At 41.9% G+C, this 20,037-nt stretch overlaps 1 protein-coding gene across 2 annotated transcripts in view; it reads right to left on the bottom strand.

Moving 5' to 3' along the window:
• Positions 1 to 7,356: 7,356 nt before the first annotated feature.
• ago3a (argonaute RISC catalytic component 3a) overlaps positions 7,357 to 20,037 on the bottom strand; it is a 33,324-nt gene continuing 20,643 nt past the window's right edge. Inside the window, exons 6-19 of one of the 2 annotated variants that reach the window (XM_005736066.1) lie at positions 19,431 to 19,565; positions 19,241 to 19,328; positions 18,507 to 18,654; positions 18,214 to 18,333; positions 16,455 to 16,577; positions 15,503 to 15,636; positions 14,271 to 14,455; positions 13,267 to 13,426; positions 13,010 to 13,100; positions 11,999 to 12,193; positions 11,508 to 11,642; positions 10,837 to 10,938; positions 9,897 to 10,096; positions 7,357 to 9,781 (exon numbers count right to left, since the gene is read on the bottom strand). In XM_005736066.1, coding sequence (XP_005736123.1) covers positions 9,673 to 9,781; positions 9,897 to 10,096; positions 10,837 to 10,938; positions 11,508 to 11,642; positions 11,999 to 12,193; positions 13,010 to 13,100; positions 13,267 to 13,426; positions 14,271 to 14,455; positions 15,503 to 15,636; positions 16,455 to 16,577; positions 18,214 to 18,333; positions 18,507 to 18,654; positions 19,241 to 19,328; positions 19,431 to 19,565 — 1,925 coding nt within the window. In that variant the 3' untranslated portion in view covers positions 7,357 to 9,672. Of the gene's footprint in view, positions 9,782 to 9,896; positions 10,097 to 10,836; positions 10,939 to 11,507; positions 11,643 to 11,998; positions 12,194 to 13,009; positions 13,101 to 13,266; positions 13,427 to 14,270; positions 14,456 to 15,502; positions 15,637 to 16,433; positions 16,578 to 18,213; positions 18,334 to 18,506; positions 18,655 to 19,240; positions 19,329 to 19,430; positions 19,566 to 20,037 lie in introns of both variants that reach the window. The other variant, XM_005736065.1, reaches the window with a different exon arrangement.

Here is a 20,037-nt window from a genome sequence, read left to right on the forward strand (position 1 = left end):
AGTACAGCCAGACTTTTGACCGCTTCGCCTTGGACATTTTTAATCTGTAGCTCTGCTCTCACTGAACGTACGTACCTGGCCCCTCCTACTATCCTCGGAAACGTAAAATGATTGGCTAGAATCTAAAGTGTATCACAGCTCAGGGAAAAAAAGCACCGAAATAAAGCACCGAAATGTGCGCTGCTTTTCGGTCTGGTTACTACCGTTTATGTCAGATGATGGCACCGGACACCGGTACCCATCCCTACTCATGAAATTCTCAGCCTGTTAGTGGGAACAGCATTTCAGAGCAAAGTTTATAAGTTTTGCTGTGCAGTGAAAGTGAAATTATCTTTATATACCCAGTAGGAACGCTGGTGCTTTTGCAGAGATGTAGCGATTTTACTTATTTTCATTTTGTGTTGGAATTCCTGTCATTGTTTACCAGTGTGTAGTTTTTCATTCCAGGGCAGATTGTTCATTTGGTATTAAATACAAAACCCTGACTGCTAAAACCTTCTGCTAAAATACTGAAAATGTATGAGAAAAGGCAAAGAATTTGGCTTTTGTCGACACATTTAAAAAGTTAACATATTTGGGGGGAAAGTTTTTTTAAAAATTCAATAAAAAGTTATTTTGGTCTGGAGACTATGGCACTGACAGAGAAGAAAAACAAACTGGAGTGGCAGAGTTGGGGGTGCTATGAATTTCAATCATAGTGACCAGAATAGAAAAGATTAGAAATGAATAAAACAGCTCAGTGGACAAAGTTGGAGAGGCAAGGTTGAGATGGTCTGAACATGTGCAGAGGAGGGATAGAGACTGTATCAGACAAAGGATTTTGAAGATGGTGCTGCAGATCAGGAGGAAACGAGGAAGACTATAGAGAAGATTCATGGATGTAGTGAAGGACTGGTGTGACAGGAGGAGGCTGTAAGGGGCACGGGGAGATGGAGGCAGATGATCTGCTGTAGCGACCACTAAAGGGAGCAGTGGAGAAAAAGGTGGTGGTGTGGTGTGTTCGTATTGTTACATATTCTACTTTGGTCAAACTAGAAGCAAAGATCTATGAATTTTTCAGTCACTCCACCATCTTATTCCCTCAGATGGTCATGAAGATTTTGTAACCCATATGCTGAGGGGAGGAAAAATGCTGATTCCCCCCCCCCCTCAGAGTTTCACATTTTTGAATGGCAAAAAGATTTGCACACTCATATTGGCCTCAAAGCTCTCCCAGAGGGAGAGGTGTGGTACAGCTGCTGCAGAGCAGGTTCAACCAGTGAAATAAAATATGAGCTGGTCCCAAGCAAACTTGGCTGAGGGAGGGAGATTATATTCATCCTTCTCTATAAAATATAAAACAATATATAATGTGTAGGCTGTGAGGGACCTACACATTTCGACAGCAGCCCGGTGTTTTCTAAAGCACATGGTGGCAATATGTGATTTTTATTACCCACAGCATTTTCTGCAATTCCACTTATTACACATTTAAAAAAAAAAAAAGTTTCCCAGTGAGACGACCAAGATAAAGCAAAGCATTTTTATTGCAAGTATTAGTCAAAGATACACTTCAAACTGAAGCAAAGCAACACTAAAAAGGCCAACAACCTATAAGAGAGAGAGTAACAAAAGAAAGACAATTAAAACTGAAAGGAATACAGCTGTTGGTACAACACAGCCTTTTGCAAAAATACAGAGGCTGAGACATGGATGATCTGGTGGTGAAGGTTCAACGTACACGTCAGTTTGCTGGTGCCTCACTCAGAGGTATCAGAGCTCAAGATCTTTAGTTTGAAATAAGACTGACACAAGAGTGACGATGCATCGGAACAATCAGAGTACCCAAAATGTTTGATATCCTTGGCCACTCTCAAATAATCTGTCTTCAAAACCATTAAGTGTATACAAGGTAAACGGCGTCAGGAGCCTAATCTCTTCAGCAGTTTTTGGTTTGAAGTCATTTTGGAATGCTAATGTAATGAAAACAGGTTCAACATCAGATAGCCATGGGAGTAAACATTACGGTAAACATTGAATAAACCAAAAGCCATTCGGTTTAAAAGGACAGAGGGCTTTTCTTGCTTTGGAAGATTGACAACACTCAAAAGGTCAATGTCTCTGATCCTCCGATGAGGTGAGGGACAACCAACAGATAATTAAAAGGGAAAAAAAAAAAATCATCACAACACAATTCATCCTTGGTTCATTGTACAGGCACAGGTCTCTGTAATCCGGCACAGTGGGGAACCGCCTGGTTCTCGTGTAAGGCCTGCGTCAAACTGTTCTTTGGATCCTTCTTTGGATTTGCAATCAGCGACAATGAGCTGTGTCAACCGAGCAACGAGCTTACAAAATACAGGCAAGTGCATAAAATCTAACGAGCATACGTACATATCCAAACTGCCCTCGGGCTGTAGGCACTGCTCAACAGGTAACACCAAATACTGAAAAGGGTTTCCAAAGGCAGTTTGACCCAGACCTGGCTCCCGTTCTGACATCAGTACATATTAAACAGAGCAATGTTCATTCATCAGAGCGCTCTACGTTGTGTAGCAATGTTAGTGGTTTACATGCGAGAACAGATGAGTATGCCAGTTGGAGATATCAGGGCAGATCAAGTACGTAGGCTAGTTTTCTTGGTAGGCCACCCGACACAGCACAGGCATTGCAAAAGTCACACGGATTTCTATTACGTAAGGACGCACTTAAGGCTGAGGCATGTGTTTTCCTGTGGAATGAGACCTGGTCCTGCTGTAAAATATTCTGGCACAAGGAAAAACAAAACAAAACAAAACAGGAGACATTTAAAGAGGAAAGAAGCAACGCCTTTGCTAAAACATTTCACTGTAATTCAATGAATTTTGCCTTTCCAACATCCTTCCTTCTTTCCCCCCGCATTTTTCTTTAAACTTATTTTACACTCTACTACTTGCTCTGTACTGGCTCAGGGAATTTACATGGCTAACGTACCAATTTAGCAGCTTGGGATGAAAAGTCAGCTATTCGACACAAGTCAGTGTGGTTCAGAAATGGTTCCCTTCGTCAGAGATGAGCTGCAACATGTAGGGGGCTGGCGTCTGGCCTTCACGGGTGGTAAAAGAAGATGGGAGGGTTAAGAATATTTGGAAAAGGAAGGAGGAGGAAGTCGACCTGGAACAAGTCAAAATCCGCCGCCGCCGCCCTTTCCTCCACCCCGCACCCCCCTCCATATTGTTGTGCTTGCGTGTCTAGGAGAATAAGGCGTCAACATGGAAGGGGAGGGGCTCAAGGCTTCTCCCTCCTGGCTCCACCCCCGCCACGCTGCAAGATTGATGCGGACACTCCAGCCGCTCGAACGGACTCAATAAATACACCATAAAATATTCCGCATATATATATTTCATATATATATTTAAAGAACAACACATTTAAATAGGACAACAAAATAAAAGTCGGCTCAAGAACAATATTTCAAAATTGGATAAGTGTTAAGACAAAACAGAATCTTTTACAGTTATACTTATTTCGAATCTAAAATAGTTACCGTATAAGAATATCGCAATCAGGCATTACTCAAGCATTATATATCATAAAAGCAATTTGCAGTTTTCTTTCATGTAGTATAACATATGCAGCATACCAAGGTAAGTGAGGTGCAGTGTTTTTTGAGATTTCTTGTAATAGAAAGATTTCACCCCCTGGACTGAAAAGGTACCCACAGAACTACAGACCATACTCGGTTTTTCAGTCGAATCCCTACCGGCTCAAGACGAGGATACTGCTGGGCACTCATTCCCTCCGACAGGGACAAGACACATGGCAGGGCATTGCTCTAAGATGAAAGAACGCCATGGGGCTGCTACTAGGGCTGGGCATCTTGAGACAAGTCTCAATACTGACACTGGCTATGTTCATTTCATTTCTGAACCACATGTTTAAAAAAAAAAATAAGACACCTTTCTGCCTCCTCACGCATGTTGCTTTCCCTCAGTGCAAAAAAAAAAAGAAAAAAGAAAAAGAAAGTTCTAGCCTGCTTCGAAACTCCGATTCCAAAAAACCAGGAGGTACTGATGAGTGACGTTTGTGACACCCAGCCCTAGCTGTAACAAAGTGTCAAAAGTGGCAGTCCTGACGAGAACACGCCACCTGAGAGCAGGCAGACTCTACCGAGCCATTAAAGTCACAAGAGCATGAGGCACACTTTTAATGACCGACTGCCTCGTTTGGTAACGCGCATCCCTTCGTCGTCTCCTCGTTTACGCTGAGGTCTGGATCCTCTCCTCCTCCTGGGCGGGAGGAAGAAGGGGACTGGAGGGACAGAGACTGTGGCAGTCTCTAAAGTGCTGTGCTATGTTTGCCATTCGTGGGCTGGGCTGTGTCACTCCCAACCACCTCGCTCCGCCAACCCACCCAAACACACATTCCACTGTACCAACAACACCATTGGTCCAAGACACTAAAAATGCACTAGAAAGCAAGAGCTCAACCACAACCATTTACTTGGCATAATGTCTTTTACTATGTAGGCTTAATCTTTAAATACATGAAAAACAACTCTGCATTGCCATCTCAAAAAAACAAAAAACAAAAACCATTTACTGTGAGTGTGTTTGTGTGTGTGTGAGAGAGAAATGCAGCAACTCCTGCATTGCAATGTGTGTTTCAAAAGGAGATTCTACGTCTTTGATTTTTACATTTCATCTTTCAATTTACAGCACCATCAAGAGGAAAGGCACTTTCTGTGGACTTTTTCTCGCTACCTTCCACTGCAAATATAGAGCAACCAAAATGAGGAATACCGATTGAAGCCTCAAGACAAAATACACCTTTACTTCAGTTAAAAATTGAGGCACCGGCCTTTTAAAGTTAATTTGTTACATTTTCTTCACCAGGCAGCTAAAGACGCCAATTCACAGCTCTCATAAACAGTCGTCGTAGCGACCCTAAGTGAGAGCTAAAAGGACACAGTTGTGAGATTAGTGTACCTTTAGTTTAAAGTCAAATATAACGAGTCATTTCTAGCAGGACAGGAAGGACAAACGAAACCTTCCCACTTTTGTGTAGCACGGCTGTGTGTTGAAGAAAAATCGGCTGCATGAATAACATCTTTGTATCCCATTAAGCATTCGCTTCCACAGGCCCCTAAAAGGTCTCGCTCATGTTAGGTCATTTCTCTGCTAGCTAATATTTGCAAAGCCGAGCTGATGACATTTCAAATGTAAGCGAGGCAAACACATTTGCTATGTAAACATGTGTTCAACTGCCCTCGAGGGTGTAGTTTATACACCACCTGAACATCTATTACAGACAGCAGAGATATAGTGAGTCAATCAGCCCACCAAACACACACACACACACGTCCAACTTCCATATAACCTGCCACACCAAGTTCTCACTGATGAGCTTTGATTCCCACACACACACACACACACACACACACACACACACACACTATATCCCTCAGTATTGTCCTTCAGCTTTAACCTTCCTTACACCTTGCTGGGGGATTGGATGAGATTGTACGGCCGTGGAATGTAGACCGAGGGGAGTAAATGTTTGGAACAAAAAAGAAAGAGCGCTAAAATAAGATAACAGGTTTTGCCACGTCGCAGACTTACGTCTTTGTATCTGTGTGCACGTGAAGTGGCTCGAATAAGGAAACCAGTCTGAGGAAAGCAATGGTGGTTGTAATCCAATCTAAATCCCCCCCCAGGGTTCAAACACAAAGGAATGGAGAACTACTAAACCTTGTTTCTCTATTCTTTGATCACACGTGTCTTTGAAATGGATCACCAAGACTTAAAAAAAACAACAACACATGCCCATTCCTTTTACTCTCCTCTCGATAAGGAGCAGGCATCAGCACCAGTTAAAAGAAACCCGAGAAAATTCAAGAGCAGGAGCTCAACATATCAATCGCCTTTTTTTTTTTTTCTTCCCCCTCCTAGTCTACTGTTTGTTGTTACAATAGGTTTGTAATTTCTCACAGCTTTTCTGAATTGCTAAGACATTAAATCCCGTTCTCTGAACCAAACGGTCCATGTTTTGCACCCGTTTAGTCACTCGAACGCACCGTGTTAGACGTCAATTTGGAGTTTCAGCTTTAAATAAGCAGGATCTGGGGCACCAGCATAGCTCACCTGGTTAAGCAGGTGACCCGTTTTTTCTGCGTTAAATATCAGCGCACTAAGATTTCTCCTCCCAATGTTTTGCGTCTCGAAAAAAGGAACTCCCAGAAATACACATGCAACAGGTTGAGTTGCAAAAATCTCTTTTTCACTCTGGCGCGACACAGCTGAACAGATCACATGTTCACTTTCAGTTACACTCACGCTGTACTGTTATGTGCTTGTTTCTTAGCCTTTTGACCTACTTTATCCACAGACACTGTGTAACCCTGTACTGCTTGTACTTACAGTGGGTAGTATTTAAACTCTATTCGAGTTATGCTTTTTATATGCATTTATTGGAATTTTTTCCTGGAGCTACACAGCCAGAACGCTGGATTTTTGGATGTAGCGTAATGAATGCTCAGCATTGTTTGACTGAGTCTATGATCTACAAACATTGTTTGGTTTACAGTTTGAGGTTATTGTTTGATACTTCCAGAGGAGTCAGAGGTTTTGTGAATGTTGTTCAGTCACAGTATGAGAAAACAGGGGATCCTTTTAAGAAAAGAGTCTTAGCAATTGTGAAAAACTGCGATAACAAAGGCATTCGGGATATAGCATGTTAACACTTTGTCCTCTCTATGAAAAACTTTGTTTGATCATCTACAAAAGAAGAAGAAAAAAAAAAAAAGAAGCATTCAACATCTTGCAAGTTTTTTTTTTCCAAACATCAAAGCAAGAGGCGGTTAGAGTCCACATCCCTATCAATAACAGTATGACAGTCCAAACACACATAACTAGTTTCAACAACCCCAGCACTGTTCACACATACACTATACGTTATACAGTGACACAAGAACAAGTCAACAGTCTATTGCGATAATAAAACTTTGTTATACTTTTTTTTTTTTTTTTAAACCATTACTTGTCATGATACATTTATTACTAAGATTAATAATTAGACTACATTTTTTTCTGTTAGCAAAAATAAGTGGTGTGCATTACATAATTTAAAATCTACAAATATACTTTCGATCTGGCTTTTTAAAAAGGCTTTCAGATACTAGTGAAATCATGAAGGCTCAAACCCACTGGCTTCCACACTGAAAGGCTAGCCTGTGAAAAGCAGTCGAATGCAACAGCAGAGGCAGGACCACACGTCTGCCGTTGTACCGCTTACAAGTTCTCCGAGTAGATCTATCCCGAATAAAATCATAAATCTATAACTCCCCTCAACAACCGCAGCAGTGGAGCCTTCTCGTCCTTCAGTGAGTGAGGTTTACAGTTTTTTTTTTTCCCCCCTCGCCTACATATCCCGCCTGCTCGTTTAAAGTCTCGCATTGAGGTTCAGCTTCAAATTCTAATTCAGAGTAGCACCGCGCCTGTGTTCACTCCTGAAACACATGCTTCTGTTAGTGCAGATAACTTTTAAAAACACGTCCCGAGCAAACTTCAGGTCATCAGCATTAGAGGAGCTACGTGGTGACCCGTTACCCAGATACACGCTTCACACTAAAGGTCGTCCACTTGACTCCTCGGCTTTGTTCTGAAGCCAGTCCCAACTTTGGGCCGGTCGCGTGGGCAGGAATTAAACCAGAACTCAGATTTAGGGTTCTAATCAATCTAAAACAAAAAGAAAAACAGTTTGGGAGAAGGCCAACTCTGTGCCCACGAAGCCAGCCCAATCGCCTACAAACACACTGTAGCAGCTGGATCCATGTCTGGTGAATATTAGGCAAAAAGACAACTTGGCCTACTTTGCTTGAATGCTGCTCCAAAGCAAAGCCAACAGCTAACACTGCTGTACAGGCAAATACAATAAATATATTGATCTTAGGTTAATTTGAATGAGATGTATAGAAAAGTCAGTAGACGGTTATTGAGAAGAATAAGAGGCATCGGGTGAAACTTTCTTGCTTCACGCTGTCTGGTTGGTGTACGCTCTTTGATCATTGTACCCCACTGAAACAACTCGTACAGCTTCTGACGATTACACACTTAACTTCCAACAGGCACTTGAATACTACCTCTTTATGGCCTTTATACTCCACTTTGCTGCTGTCAAGTGAAAAGCTTTGTAATTCTTAGGAATTAAGAAAAATCAATCTCATTAGCAAGCTGACAATCAGGAATTCTAAAATCATGCCCACTGATCCGAAAGTATTCTCAAACCACGGAGACGCACAAAGTCCTTCAGTTCAAGTAAAAACACGAAAAATCACCAAAACTGCACCATTTTTTTTTTCTTCCTTTCTTTTTGCCCAACAGCGAGAGCAAACTCATACAACATGCAGGTCATTCAGCTCACAGAGGAGCGACACATGAAAGTGCCTTGCAAGTGGCAAACTTCTCTCCTTTCAAGGACACTCGCTTTCATATGAAATGTGAAAACTGTACTTTTGAGTCGCTTAAGTCCCCTAAAAATCCTCTTCCCTTCGTTCGACTGATTATTGCACAAGAGGAAACCATCGACATCATCTGTATTTAGCCACCGTCTTAGGTACAAGGGGGGAAAGGCAAGATAAAGCACTGAGAGAAATGAATGCAGGGCGATTTAAAAACAAAAGCTAACACGATTAAATCTTCTTTTTTCTTTAAGAATTAAGATTCTTAAAATGTTTCACATAATGTAGAAGAAATATAGCAACCAGACTCAAATAACAGTGTCAATAATACTTTAAATACAATCCATGGATGGCTGCAACTCAGCAAATTGATATATAATATAAAACTGCCCTCCGTTTAAATGTGACTGCTAACCTTCAGGAATAAATCCGAAACTGATCTGAGACCACCGAAACGGCTCCTCTTTGTGACTTTTAAGGGGCAATATCCCTCTTTGCCAATAGGTGGCAGTGTGCTCAAAAGAACATGTAGCTCTGTACAAGCAACTGGTGGTATCGTGCCCACACACTAGCGAAAAGTGACAGAACAAGAAAGGAAACAAGAGGAAAAATAAAAGATCAAACTGGGAGGACCTCTGGTCAATGAATTGATGCTTCAAACTACATCAGACACCTCTTAATAACTCCAGAGTCTGAGTCCTTTTTTCTCTCTCTGCCCCTAAACTTAAGAAAAAGAAATAGGAGAAAAATCAAAAACAAATTACACAAAAACTGACAGAATGTAAAAGTGCTGCTGCTCAAACTGACTTGAGGTACTGAAGAAGGCAAAGAAGCAGATTTATCAAAGACTATGCCAAAGAAAAGGAAAAGAACAGCCACAAACTAGGCCACAAGTAAAGGAGACAAAACAGGGGACGAACACATAGGAGGGGTAATGAAAACCGGAGGGGAGAGGGGGCCTAATAAGGGTGAAAATAAACTAGTTGGCTGGTTTAATATTGCATAATAGTGCTGAGATTCTCTCTTGTTTGTTTTTTTAAAGCAGCTTTTGCATCCTCAGTCCAGTGTGGGGGTGCCTCTTCCCCTCCCTCCTCCCTGCTTTCCTCTGCACAGTGTCAGGTCCGTTTTTGATTAGGCATGTTGGGGGGGGGGGCTGGGACTTGCACCTATGAGGATCCCTTGACTGGCATGCCAGGTGTGCATGGTTGTGTGTGTGTGTTAAGAGTGGCAATGGTTGGGGGGAGAGTTGGTGTAGCTCAGGCGAAGTACATGGTCCTCAGGGTGTCGTGGTGGATCTGAACAGCTTTGGCCAGCGCCTGGGGGTCCCGACCGTTACTCTGACCAGACACATGGCTGCCCTCAGCGCTTCAGAAAGAACAAGAAAGGACCCGTTAAGATGAGTGACAAAAAAGGGCAATTCATCCAGCACATGTGAACTCTAGCAGCTTCACAGAGCAAGTTTAAATGGGGAGAACCTTACCTGTCATGTTCTTTGTCAACCAAATGATAGCGGGCACGAAAGGCCACCAGGTGGGCATAGTAGGCTGGCGCAGGGATGGAGACTGAGCGGGTACAGCGCACATAGGTGTGGCACAACTGGTAGGTGAGCAGCTGGAACTCGTCAGCGGTAAAACAGTTGTCGTCCCACAGTACATGGTAGTGGGAGGGCCGACTGGTGCCCTGAGAGGGAGGTAAGCATTAAGTAAGAGTCAATACGAAACTGGGACACAGCTGACAGGAAATACAGCCCAGAAAACTCAGGAACATCACCTAACTGTGCTTAGCTATATGAGATATGTGTTTAAAAAAATAGATACATAAAACATTAATGCTGCAAGTATAAATCAGCTAACTCAAGCAGCTTCTGCGTCTACAGATCTGTAGTCTAATCTTCGCGTTTTGAAATAAGGGACATATGGGATGGCTCCACGCCATCTTAAATATACAGACAGCAAATTTTAGGTACCAAAGCTGTTAATAACACATTTTCCTGGACAAAGCTTCAGCTGCTGCTCTTTTACATGATACTTTAGGTTAAATAATTGCACAATTTGCCATGCATGGGGGGCTGATAAGCTACTGAGGTACTGGATTAGCAAACCCCTAAACTAAATAGCTCAAATATAGTCAAAACGTTTGAGAAGGAAAGTTTTATTTGCTTTAACTGTGTACTCTTTGTCCACCCATGTGCTTTGCTATGCTGAGGTGCTTCCACTGCACAAACCGCACAGCTATAAGCGTCATGTTAGTTTGTTTAACCTGCATCATAAACTTTAAAACCGCTTGTGTTTGGTTTATTCCTGAATCCTATTTATTACTTATCTAGAAAAGTGCAGACGTTTATGTTTTTTTGAAGGAGAAGGAGATGAAATACTGTAGACAAACAGCAACATATGAGATGGAGAAGAGGTTGGACTGACCTGTATTCCAGCGTGACTGCAGAGGTAAAAATCGAACTCGTAGGGATGCGTGATGTCCGTATCCACAGTAGTACCAGCGGGAATGTTTCCACTACGTCCAACCTTGAAAAGCAAAATTAATTTCAGTTACCCTCAATACTAATGCTTTTTGACTTTCAACTTGTTTTCCCCCTTTTTCGCCATTTAAAAAAAAAGCAGATATAGCAGGGCTTTTAATGCACTAAATGATGTCGGGAACTAAAATTTCTGATGATTAAAAAGAAGAACTAGCTGATGGAGAGACCCAGGCAAAGGTTTGCCAAGTGCTTTCCAAACAACCAATTAAAAGCCTAATGCCCCAGGGAGCCTAATGCTCTGTAAGAAGAGTGCGAGCGCTGAAAATAAGGTTGTTACTGGCTGGGTCTCACTCTCGGGGCCTTGAGTGCCACTCCAGAGCTCTTGGTTTGCACTGGGCCCTAATGCTTTAATCGAATGTAATTACAGCAGTCAGGAGGGTGAACAGCCGAAATGACAACAAAAAGGTAATTAAAGAGGCCCATTTTCAGTAGTTAATGTTCCAACATAGAACATAAAAAAATACAGATGAACACATGAACACACCATGTTGACTTTAAGCGGAAACGTCATACTAAAAGAGCAACAGCATGAGCTGGTGTGCGGTGAGGACTCACTCTCTCGTTGCGGTCGGCACAGAAGAGGCGTGTATGGTGGCGTTTTTGCACAACAATGTAGGTGATGCCTGGCTGGTACTCCTTCTCCAGGCTGATACAGGCCTCACGAATGGCCAGCAGCTCATAATACAGCACCTGAAGAAGAGGACAATTACAAGAATATGAAAATATCATTTTTGGTTGTGTGTGCTGCCATATGACCCAACTTCAAAAAAAGTTATACAACTAAGAAATTTGGGAATACTGTTACCGACTTTACTCATTTGTGATTAAAAGTATTTATGGAATACACAAACATGTTCTTTACCAGTATGCCTCAGCTACAAAGATTACAACGTACCCAAACTCAGTAAGAAGCCAATTAACGTCTTGAACAATAAAATGACATACTGCAGAATTCTACCTGGTTTAGTCTTTTTTTCACATCTTTTAGTAAAACCCTGAGTTTAAGATTTAAAAAAGAAGAAGAAAAGAAAAAAGTGGGACTATACCTGTCTGAACTGGCCTTCTGAAACTCCATCCCTGTAGAAAATGATCCGTGTGGGCTTGTAGCGGGTTGACTTGTAGAACTGGATCAGCAGTTCCCGCACCATAGAGGCCAGGTCCTGGATGACCTCCTGCCTGGGCCTCTGGACTCGTACGGTGGCACAGTACCTGCTGGGGTGGGCGTCCATACTACCTACCACCTGACAAAGAGTTTGGAGCAGAGGAGCCATTATTAAAGAGGAATGGATTTTATGTGGAAGGGAAAGTGACACATTATTCATAGAAGTGTCAGCATTTCCTCCTCTCTTTGCGTTACTAACCCACTGAATGTTTTTCTGCATGCAGATCAGTACGTTTCAGCCCTGATCCAGGGTCAGTGCTTCCACTAGCCCTTTCTGCCGCCTCCCCAGTCCTGTCCCCTCACTGTACCTGTGCTTGACTTGTCACTTCTCCAATTGCACAAACTATTGTTTTGCACAGCTCAAAAGATCAGTTGAGCTGTAAGTCAGGGTGTCTGAAATTTAACATCTTCTTATGTGTGTCTCTATGAGTTTCTACAAAAGTGTGACCATTCATTTGCTAAATCTGTAACTTGATTCATGTCTTTATTAGTTTTCTGTTTGCACTCAGCGGTGTTTACTATTATATGTTTAGTTTTCTCTCCCAATAGGATTTCACCCCCAACATCACTCACACTTAGAGAATGTGTCTGCTTATTAACATTTGGGTTTAGGGCTACAGCAAGTCTTCTGTTAAATATTTATTCTTCACAGAGTGGGATCGAAGCCCAAAATAACTCTTAAGTGTTTGGATTTATTGTCTGTGAAGACTTTATTTGACTTTCTGAAAGATTATCACTCTTGCCTTCATCCATTACATCTTCTACTACTACTTTCACGTCGCCCCCTAGTGAGAGCTGGGGTTGTAACACCCATCAGAGAAGAGGAATATTATCAAAACAAAAACTACAATTTATATATTTAACTGCTGGAGTAGGAGGACATAAAGAAACTAACTGCTGCAATAGAAGGCTTCTTCCCATCTCCGGCTGGTGGATGTGTAACATCTGCTCCCAAGAAGATAACTGGCTGTTGAAACACTGATGGCCTGTGGATCAAGAGACAGAAAAAAGGATCAAAAACACTGAGGTAGTTAAATAACAATACACCAAGTGTCATGTCACCCTAACCCTTAACGTGAGACTTTATTTAATAAGACATCTTAATATAGCATTATAACACTGCCATATAATAAGAGGGAGACCACAGCTCACCGTTGGTGAGGTACCAGGATGTTATTGATCCCTCCCAGCTTCACATTGATCTTGAGGCAGAGGTTGGACAGAGTCTGCGGTGACGTCTTCACCACGTTCTTAACCTGAACACACTGAGTCGCCATGCCCAACAGAGTGTCTCCCACACGCTTTACCTCCGCTGTGAGTGATGCAAAAAACAGGAAGTCAGAGGCAGACGCACGCACACACCCCACGCAAAGATTTCAAATCTGTATTACAACTGAAAAATTGACAGACGAAGAAGAGGGCTCATAACTCCCACATCCAGTCACAGTATTACTAATATTAAGACCAACAAGTGTGGGTTCAGATCGTAGTTTACTGTTAAAATGTTATCTTGTTTCTTTTGTTGCCATTAAAAAGAAAAAAATTCCAAAGCAACACACTGACATATTTATGCCTACTAGTATCAAATCGTACGGTTGCATCAGTGTGCACATGTACCACAGCAAATAAGATTAGAGAGAACAGCCTTCACTTCCCAGAATTATTTGCATTACTTTGAATTTTTAGGGGAAAAGGAAAAAACATCACAGTGAGATGCAAACTCTATAAACTTCGGTTGATAATAGGTGACTGCCAAGCACAGCACACAAACGATGGATACACAGCTCTCTGATAGCAAGAGTGATGCTGGAGATAAAAACACGGCAATGGCCAGCCTCTACTTCGGTTAAGCTGTCAATTTCAGGAAGTGAAAGATCTTGTTACTGGAAAAGTAGCGGAGGAGATGAGACTAACGCTACCTCACTATGAAATGAGATAAAAGCAACACAATCAAAAGGTAGCTGGGCAGTAGGCAACACGTGCCCTGCTCGATAAAGCTAACATCTGCAAGGAATTTAATTGCAGTGTTTATTTTGGGGAATGCAAAAGTAATCTTTTTATAAGTAGGCAAAACCTGTAACAAATGACTTTGTTTGTCGGTACCCAACACTGCTCTCGACTCAAATATAATGCCTCATTTTAAGCAGTTTTCTAACCGTAGACAGGAGTTTTTCCCGGCAGGATGACGATTATGAGCTGCAGTCCGGCATAGGTGTTCTTCAGGTGTCTGAACATGGGCTCCACGCTGTCTGCTCCCTGGGCGTATTTACAGAAACACGGCTGGCCTTGGATGGGCATCCCAGCATCCTTTGAGATTTTACGCAGCTGGTCTGTGAAACCCCTGACGTGAAGAACGGAAGCAAGCAAAGAGTAAACAATGAAGACAACTGTTTTTGTAGAGCTCCAAGAACGTAGCATCTGAAGATGAGCTCAGGGGGAAAAAGAAAATAACAGTGCCAAGTCTTCTCTGCAAAACATGAATATTGTATTGAAGGCAGTTAGCTTAGTCATTATGTCTTAATGCCCAAAATCAAACTAATGTCTATTTATGTTGTTGCTCATCCTAAATTCGTGTCTCAAAACTGCATTTTGAAAGCCTGAACAAATCTGAGTACTTGAAACTCCAGCTGGAATGTTTCCACAAGCACTGTAATTTCTCAAGTAGGTGTTAAAATGCTTTTAGATAATAACAGGAATGGGATTTTAGTGTTTAGAGTTAAACACTGCTTCTGTCTAACAGAACATGTACTGTTCCACTAGTAAAAACAAAGACATCAAAAGGAAACATAAGGCCTCTTCTACAAACAACATGGCCAGCCGCGCTCTGCTCAGATGATCTGATTCTTCTAGTTGGGTTTTATTTGAACCAGAAATTATGAATTGATTGTGCTCTGCAGTTTGGGAAGGCACCCGTAAACAAATTGGCTCATTTCTAACATCAAAGCAGCTCAAAGGTACTTTTTGTAATCACCCTCTTAAAATTTTAACTGAATTTTCTTTCACCACCAGGGGGCACTGTTTTGTCAGTTTGTGTGTTAAAAGGTGCTGCCGTTCTTTTAACTTTTGCTAGCTCATACACACATATATACATATACATACACACACACACACACACACACACACACACACACGCACACACCCTAATTTCTGATTCTGTTGATGTTTTAGTTAATTTTGGAAGATTTAAACCATTTTTCAAAAACAAACTTAAGTATTTTAATGAGAAAGGCAAAAAAAGACATGATTTAGAAATGTTTATGATGACATATTATAAATATACTGCACTGTGATGTGATTGAGCGTCACCACCATATTCACAGTGACACAAAAGAACCTGCAAAGGAGACCACTGGGATGAGAAAAAAAAAATATTAGCACAGGATCTCACTTGAGGATTTCTTCTCGACACTGCCTCTGTGTGGCGAAGCAGGCAATGGCCCACATCTTGATCTCTACCCCGGTGTGGAACTGCTTTCCCCTCATGTCCCACACGCCATGGCTGGGCGTGGCTACAGTGCGGTTCTGAAACAACACTACAATCTCAGGCGATGTATTTGCGATTATGCAGAAAAACACTCACATTCACGCTCCTCATACAGACTCAACAACCACATACAGGTAAACGCAGTTTCGGAAAATCCACACAGTCCAAACGCACCCATGACCCACACCAAACTTGTACATAAATTCACATTTTGACAAACACTGACTCCATAAAACAAGCTTTTTTTTTTAAATAAAATTTTAACTTTTAAAATCTTAACTTGAAATCTTACTGCAAAGCCATTTGCACTGTGTGCTGCAGACTGTAGCATTTAAGATGTAATTTACTGTGTGCATAACATTTAGTAAAGTGTGTATTTCTGTGTCAAAGGTTTCATTATTACATTACAGTTGGTGCTTTCCTCCAAGATAAACACAAAGATGTTAATCAACATTGAGGTTCAAGCTCAATAAGCTGCTTCTACACTTTAGCATTAGCAATGTTGTTTGCTCCGTATCCAATGTACTTGAGGAGCGATCCAATCATGAATTGGGTGATCTTTTGGATTCAAAATAATCTTTGTTGCAAATGATTAAAAAGTTAAAATGTCCAATTGACCGCCTCAACATCGTGAACTTATTAAACGTTTCTAAAAATTGAAATAAAAGGCTGCACTACTGAGACTGAACCACAAAGACCAAAAACAGTGACATCATGGAGCACACACAGAAGCCAGTGGGTTAATTCCCCCATAGAGAAAGTGGAGTAAAGGCTGCAGAAGGGGAGAGCGTGTCAGACAAACAGAGAGAATGGGCGTGATTTAAAGGAAGGGTACCATAAAGTGCTCTGTGCTCACCCTGCCGCCGTACTGCAGCATGGGGGCGGGTAGCACTCGCCCCGTCACGTGGGCCATCTCGTCACGCACTTTGAACTGGAACTCCTGCACAAAAGGGTCTGCTTCATAGTTGGCACTGCGCACCTGGAAGCAAAGAGTAGTAAAATTAGGCAGGGTCAGGCTAAGGTAACTTTTGACAGCATGACTAAAAGCCACCGCAGTGCTGTGAGGGTGTGCTATAGAGGCAATCATTCTCCCAAAGTTTCTGCTGCTGCTCGCACACTTATGGGGGGTTTTGCAAATTAAAAGTAACCTTTGAAAAATCTGCAATTAAAATGACATTTTTCTCTCGCCTTTAAATGATTAACACATCACCACCACTCTGCCTAAAGATGACTGAAAACAAAGGGGATACACAGATCTGTGTGAAGTAACAAAATCTGATCGCCTTTAAAGCTCAGTGTTTAAACCTTATACTCAATGTGTTAATATAAAAACAAGTGTTAAACACACTAGGCTATCCACAACCAACCTCAAAGAGCTGGTTGTGAGGTAGAGCCGTAACAAAGTTAGTCTTAAAGTGCTCATATGACGCTGATGCAAAAGGAAAAAAAGACTAAATGAAAATTACTGACATGCCACAAAATGTCAAATGTCAGCACTTCTGTCCAGAACAGGACCCATGACCACAATAACCAAAAGTATTACAGGATCCATTATGTAGTTCTGACAAACACAGATTATCTGCTTGTTTTGTGCTCCTGCAACATTCAATCTGTTATTCCAACCACCGTGTTCTTTCAGTTACGAGAAATGTTGCGTATAATGAAAATGCCGGCGCAGTGACATCGACAATAATTTCCTGTGGGCAAACGTGGCCATTTTGCTCCACAGTCAACAGATAGCAAGACAGGGTTTAATAAGGTGAGGGCAGGTATTACATGTGTGCTGCTGATCTGACGGTGGCCAGAGGGAGTCACAACATAGTTTGTCATCCTCTCTCTAAACAGCGTGCCGCAGACACTATAGTAGCTCCACATTAAAGCTATTAAGATTACAACATTTTGTTGAGCCTGCAGTGACCAAATGTGATATAGAAACGTGTAGACCTGCCTCTGCTCACAATATAAAATGAGAATGTAGTCGAAGAGATTATAAGACCCGTAATTTAACACAAAAAGTGAACGGTACAGCAACCAAGTATCAACAAGCCTAACAATGCACCCAGTCACCCCTGACCCCCAAAAGAGGCTCTTACTTTTGACCTCTACTCTAAACTCAACCACTGGGAATGCATTCTTGAAGCACTACAGAGGGATGAAATGCTCTGCTGGTTTCATTTTAACAGCAGTAAACATAAATACATCAGCAATACATGCAGCAGTATTACTAATAATATGCTACTGAATGAAATTTCAAGCTACAGTTGCCTGATAAACCGATACAAAATGTGTTAAATTATATCACTAAAATATATTAATATTATTATTTAATAATAATGTAGTGTGTGTTGGGTGGGGGGAGGGGGGATAAACTGTAAGAATAAAACTAAAAGTTCAAAATCTAGAACTTCCTTCACATTTTTCCAAGGTTGTCCAGTGGGCCAGATTGGAGCCTTTGCCGGGCCAATTCTGGCCCGTGGGCCTTATGTTTGACACCCCTCTTCTCTACTGAACAGACAATTCTTAAAACACAGCCTTTTATTGTAATTTCCTATATTCAAACCGTGTGCATGTAGAAGACAGGAGAGCCGTATTCAGAGGGCATTTCCAGAACTCACCAGCCTGCTGATCTCCTCCTGTCTGTCAGGTGCAGAGCGAGCTGTGGCTTTGATCATAGTGGAGGTCTGATTATCTGTCAGCTTCTTGATGCACCGTTGACCAGCTACAATATTACACACCTGCAAGGAAACAAAAGCAAATAAGAGGCTTTCCTTTTTTCTTCCCCCCCGGGCAAACCGGAGCTTTTTCTTCAGCTGCTCTGGGAGCTGCCCACCAGACCATCATGCTTGATTTAATAGTTACTGTCAGACCCCCCCATAACTGAGTGGAAATGCAGCTTCTTTTCTCTCACCTCTAGGGGCAGGTAGGTGTGCTTTTGCTCCTGGCCCACCTGTAGACAGGGTAAATGTGGATATTTGAGCTGCAGGTTGTACTTCTCCCTGAAGTACTGGGCTACAGTACGCTCTACAGTCTGCCCATTCTCCAGCTGCAGAGGGAACCTGCAGAGAGGAGAGTTTTTGTCAAGAGCAATGCAAATGTTAATTGATGTGAGCTATGTCAAGCGCCCCGCGCATTATTTTGCTATTAATTTGCTATTAATTTGCTTAATGTGCAAGTGACAGACAGAAGGTCATCCCTCTGCAAATGCAAAGCTATTCAACTGAAAAAAGCCTTAGCATAATTTTTATTTGTTACTTTTAAATAGATATTTGGTTTATTGTCAGTTTCAGGATGAAAGAAATGGCTTAGGGAAGTAAGCAGAAACTACCAAGCTTAGATCCACATGTGTTTTTGTCGGGCTTAAACTGACAAATCACTCTTTCTGTGATAATTTCCCTTTTAAAAAAAATAATCAAACTGTAGTCATGGCACAGAGAGAAGTTCAGTCCCGACACTGCAGCCACACAGCTGCCTCACGAAGGGATGACTAAGATCGAGCGCATGGTTGTCGGATGAGTCAGCCATTATCTGGTTTGTTTGGTAGTGATTCGGTGAACACATCCTCTGGTTTCCCCTGCCTTCATCTCACTCGCACACTGTTCGCAGTGGCTCCTATTCCCTTGCCCGCCCCAGAGGCTGACTCACGTTTGATGGCTGGCAGGTCGACGGGTCACGTTGCAGACGCGGTACTTCCTCCGCATGGTTCCACAGTGCGTCACCTCCACCTTTAAACCTGGTGAATAATACAAAGTGTTACCATTAAGTATTTGCTTTTGTATGAAGAGCTGTGATTCGTGGAGTCCCAGTTTAATCCGATTTGAACTGAACTCGTCACCTTTGATTTCTTTGGTGAATTTGACCCTGTGCGAGTCTGTGAGAGGCCGAGGCTGCTCGTCGATGTTGTGAATATCCAGCACTTCACACATGAACTGGATCACTGGCTGGGCTTTGTAGAAGGCTGTGGCAGACACTGCAAAGGCAAAAAAAACAAAACAACTAGTGTCATTTAGGAACAACAACAAAAAACAAAACCAAAAAATGAATATGACGCACTGCAAACAATATCTAACTGAAAGAGAGAGAAAGAGAAAAAAGTTATATCCAGTCAAAAATCATGTTTTGTTTATTACTGGACAGGAATCAACATCAGAAAAAATAAAAGGCTGTCCAATCAACAGAAAGAACATTTAGCATTACTTTCTTTTTGCCAATTTCCCTTTTCAAGTTCGTCTTCTGGTGCACCCATGGAAAACATCCAGTACAGCCACCATTTTTACAGCGATTTCGAAAGTTTCATGACGTCAAGAAAAGCTCGTCATCTGCACCGAATTTCCTCTAAGGTGCCAAAATGACACCAGCGTTCAAATTCACTTTCAATTTGATGAAGACAAAGAAGTCACAGGAAAGCAAATTTCGTGAGTAGAACAGGTGGTGACACTTCT

Source organism: Pundamilia nyererei, unplaced genomic scaffold, assembly GCF_000239375.1.
Source record: "Pundamilia nyererei isolate P.nyererei 1_Seehausen unplaced genomic scaffold, PunNye1.0 scaffold00067, whole genome shotgun sequence".
Taxonomy (NCBI): Eukaryota; Metazoa; Chordata; class Actinopteri; order Cichliformes; family Cichlidae; genus Pundamilia; species Pundamilia nyererei.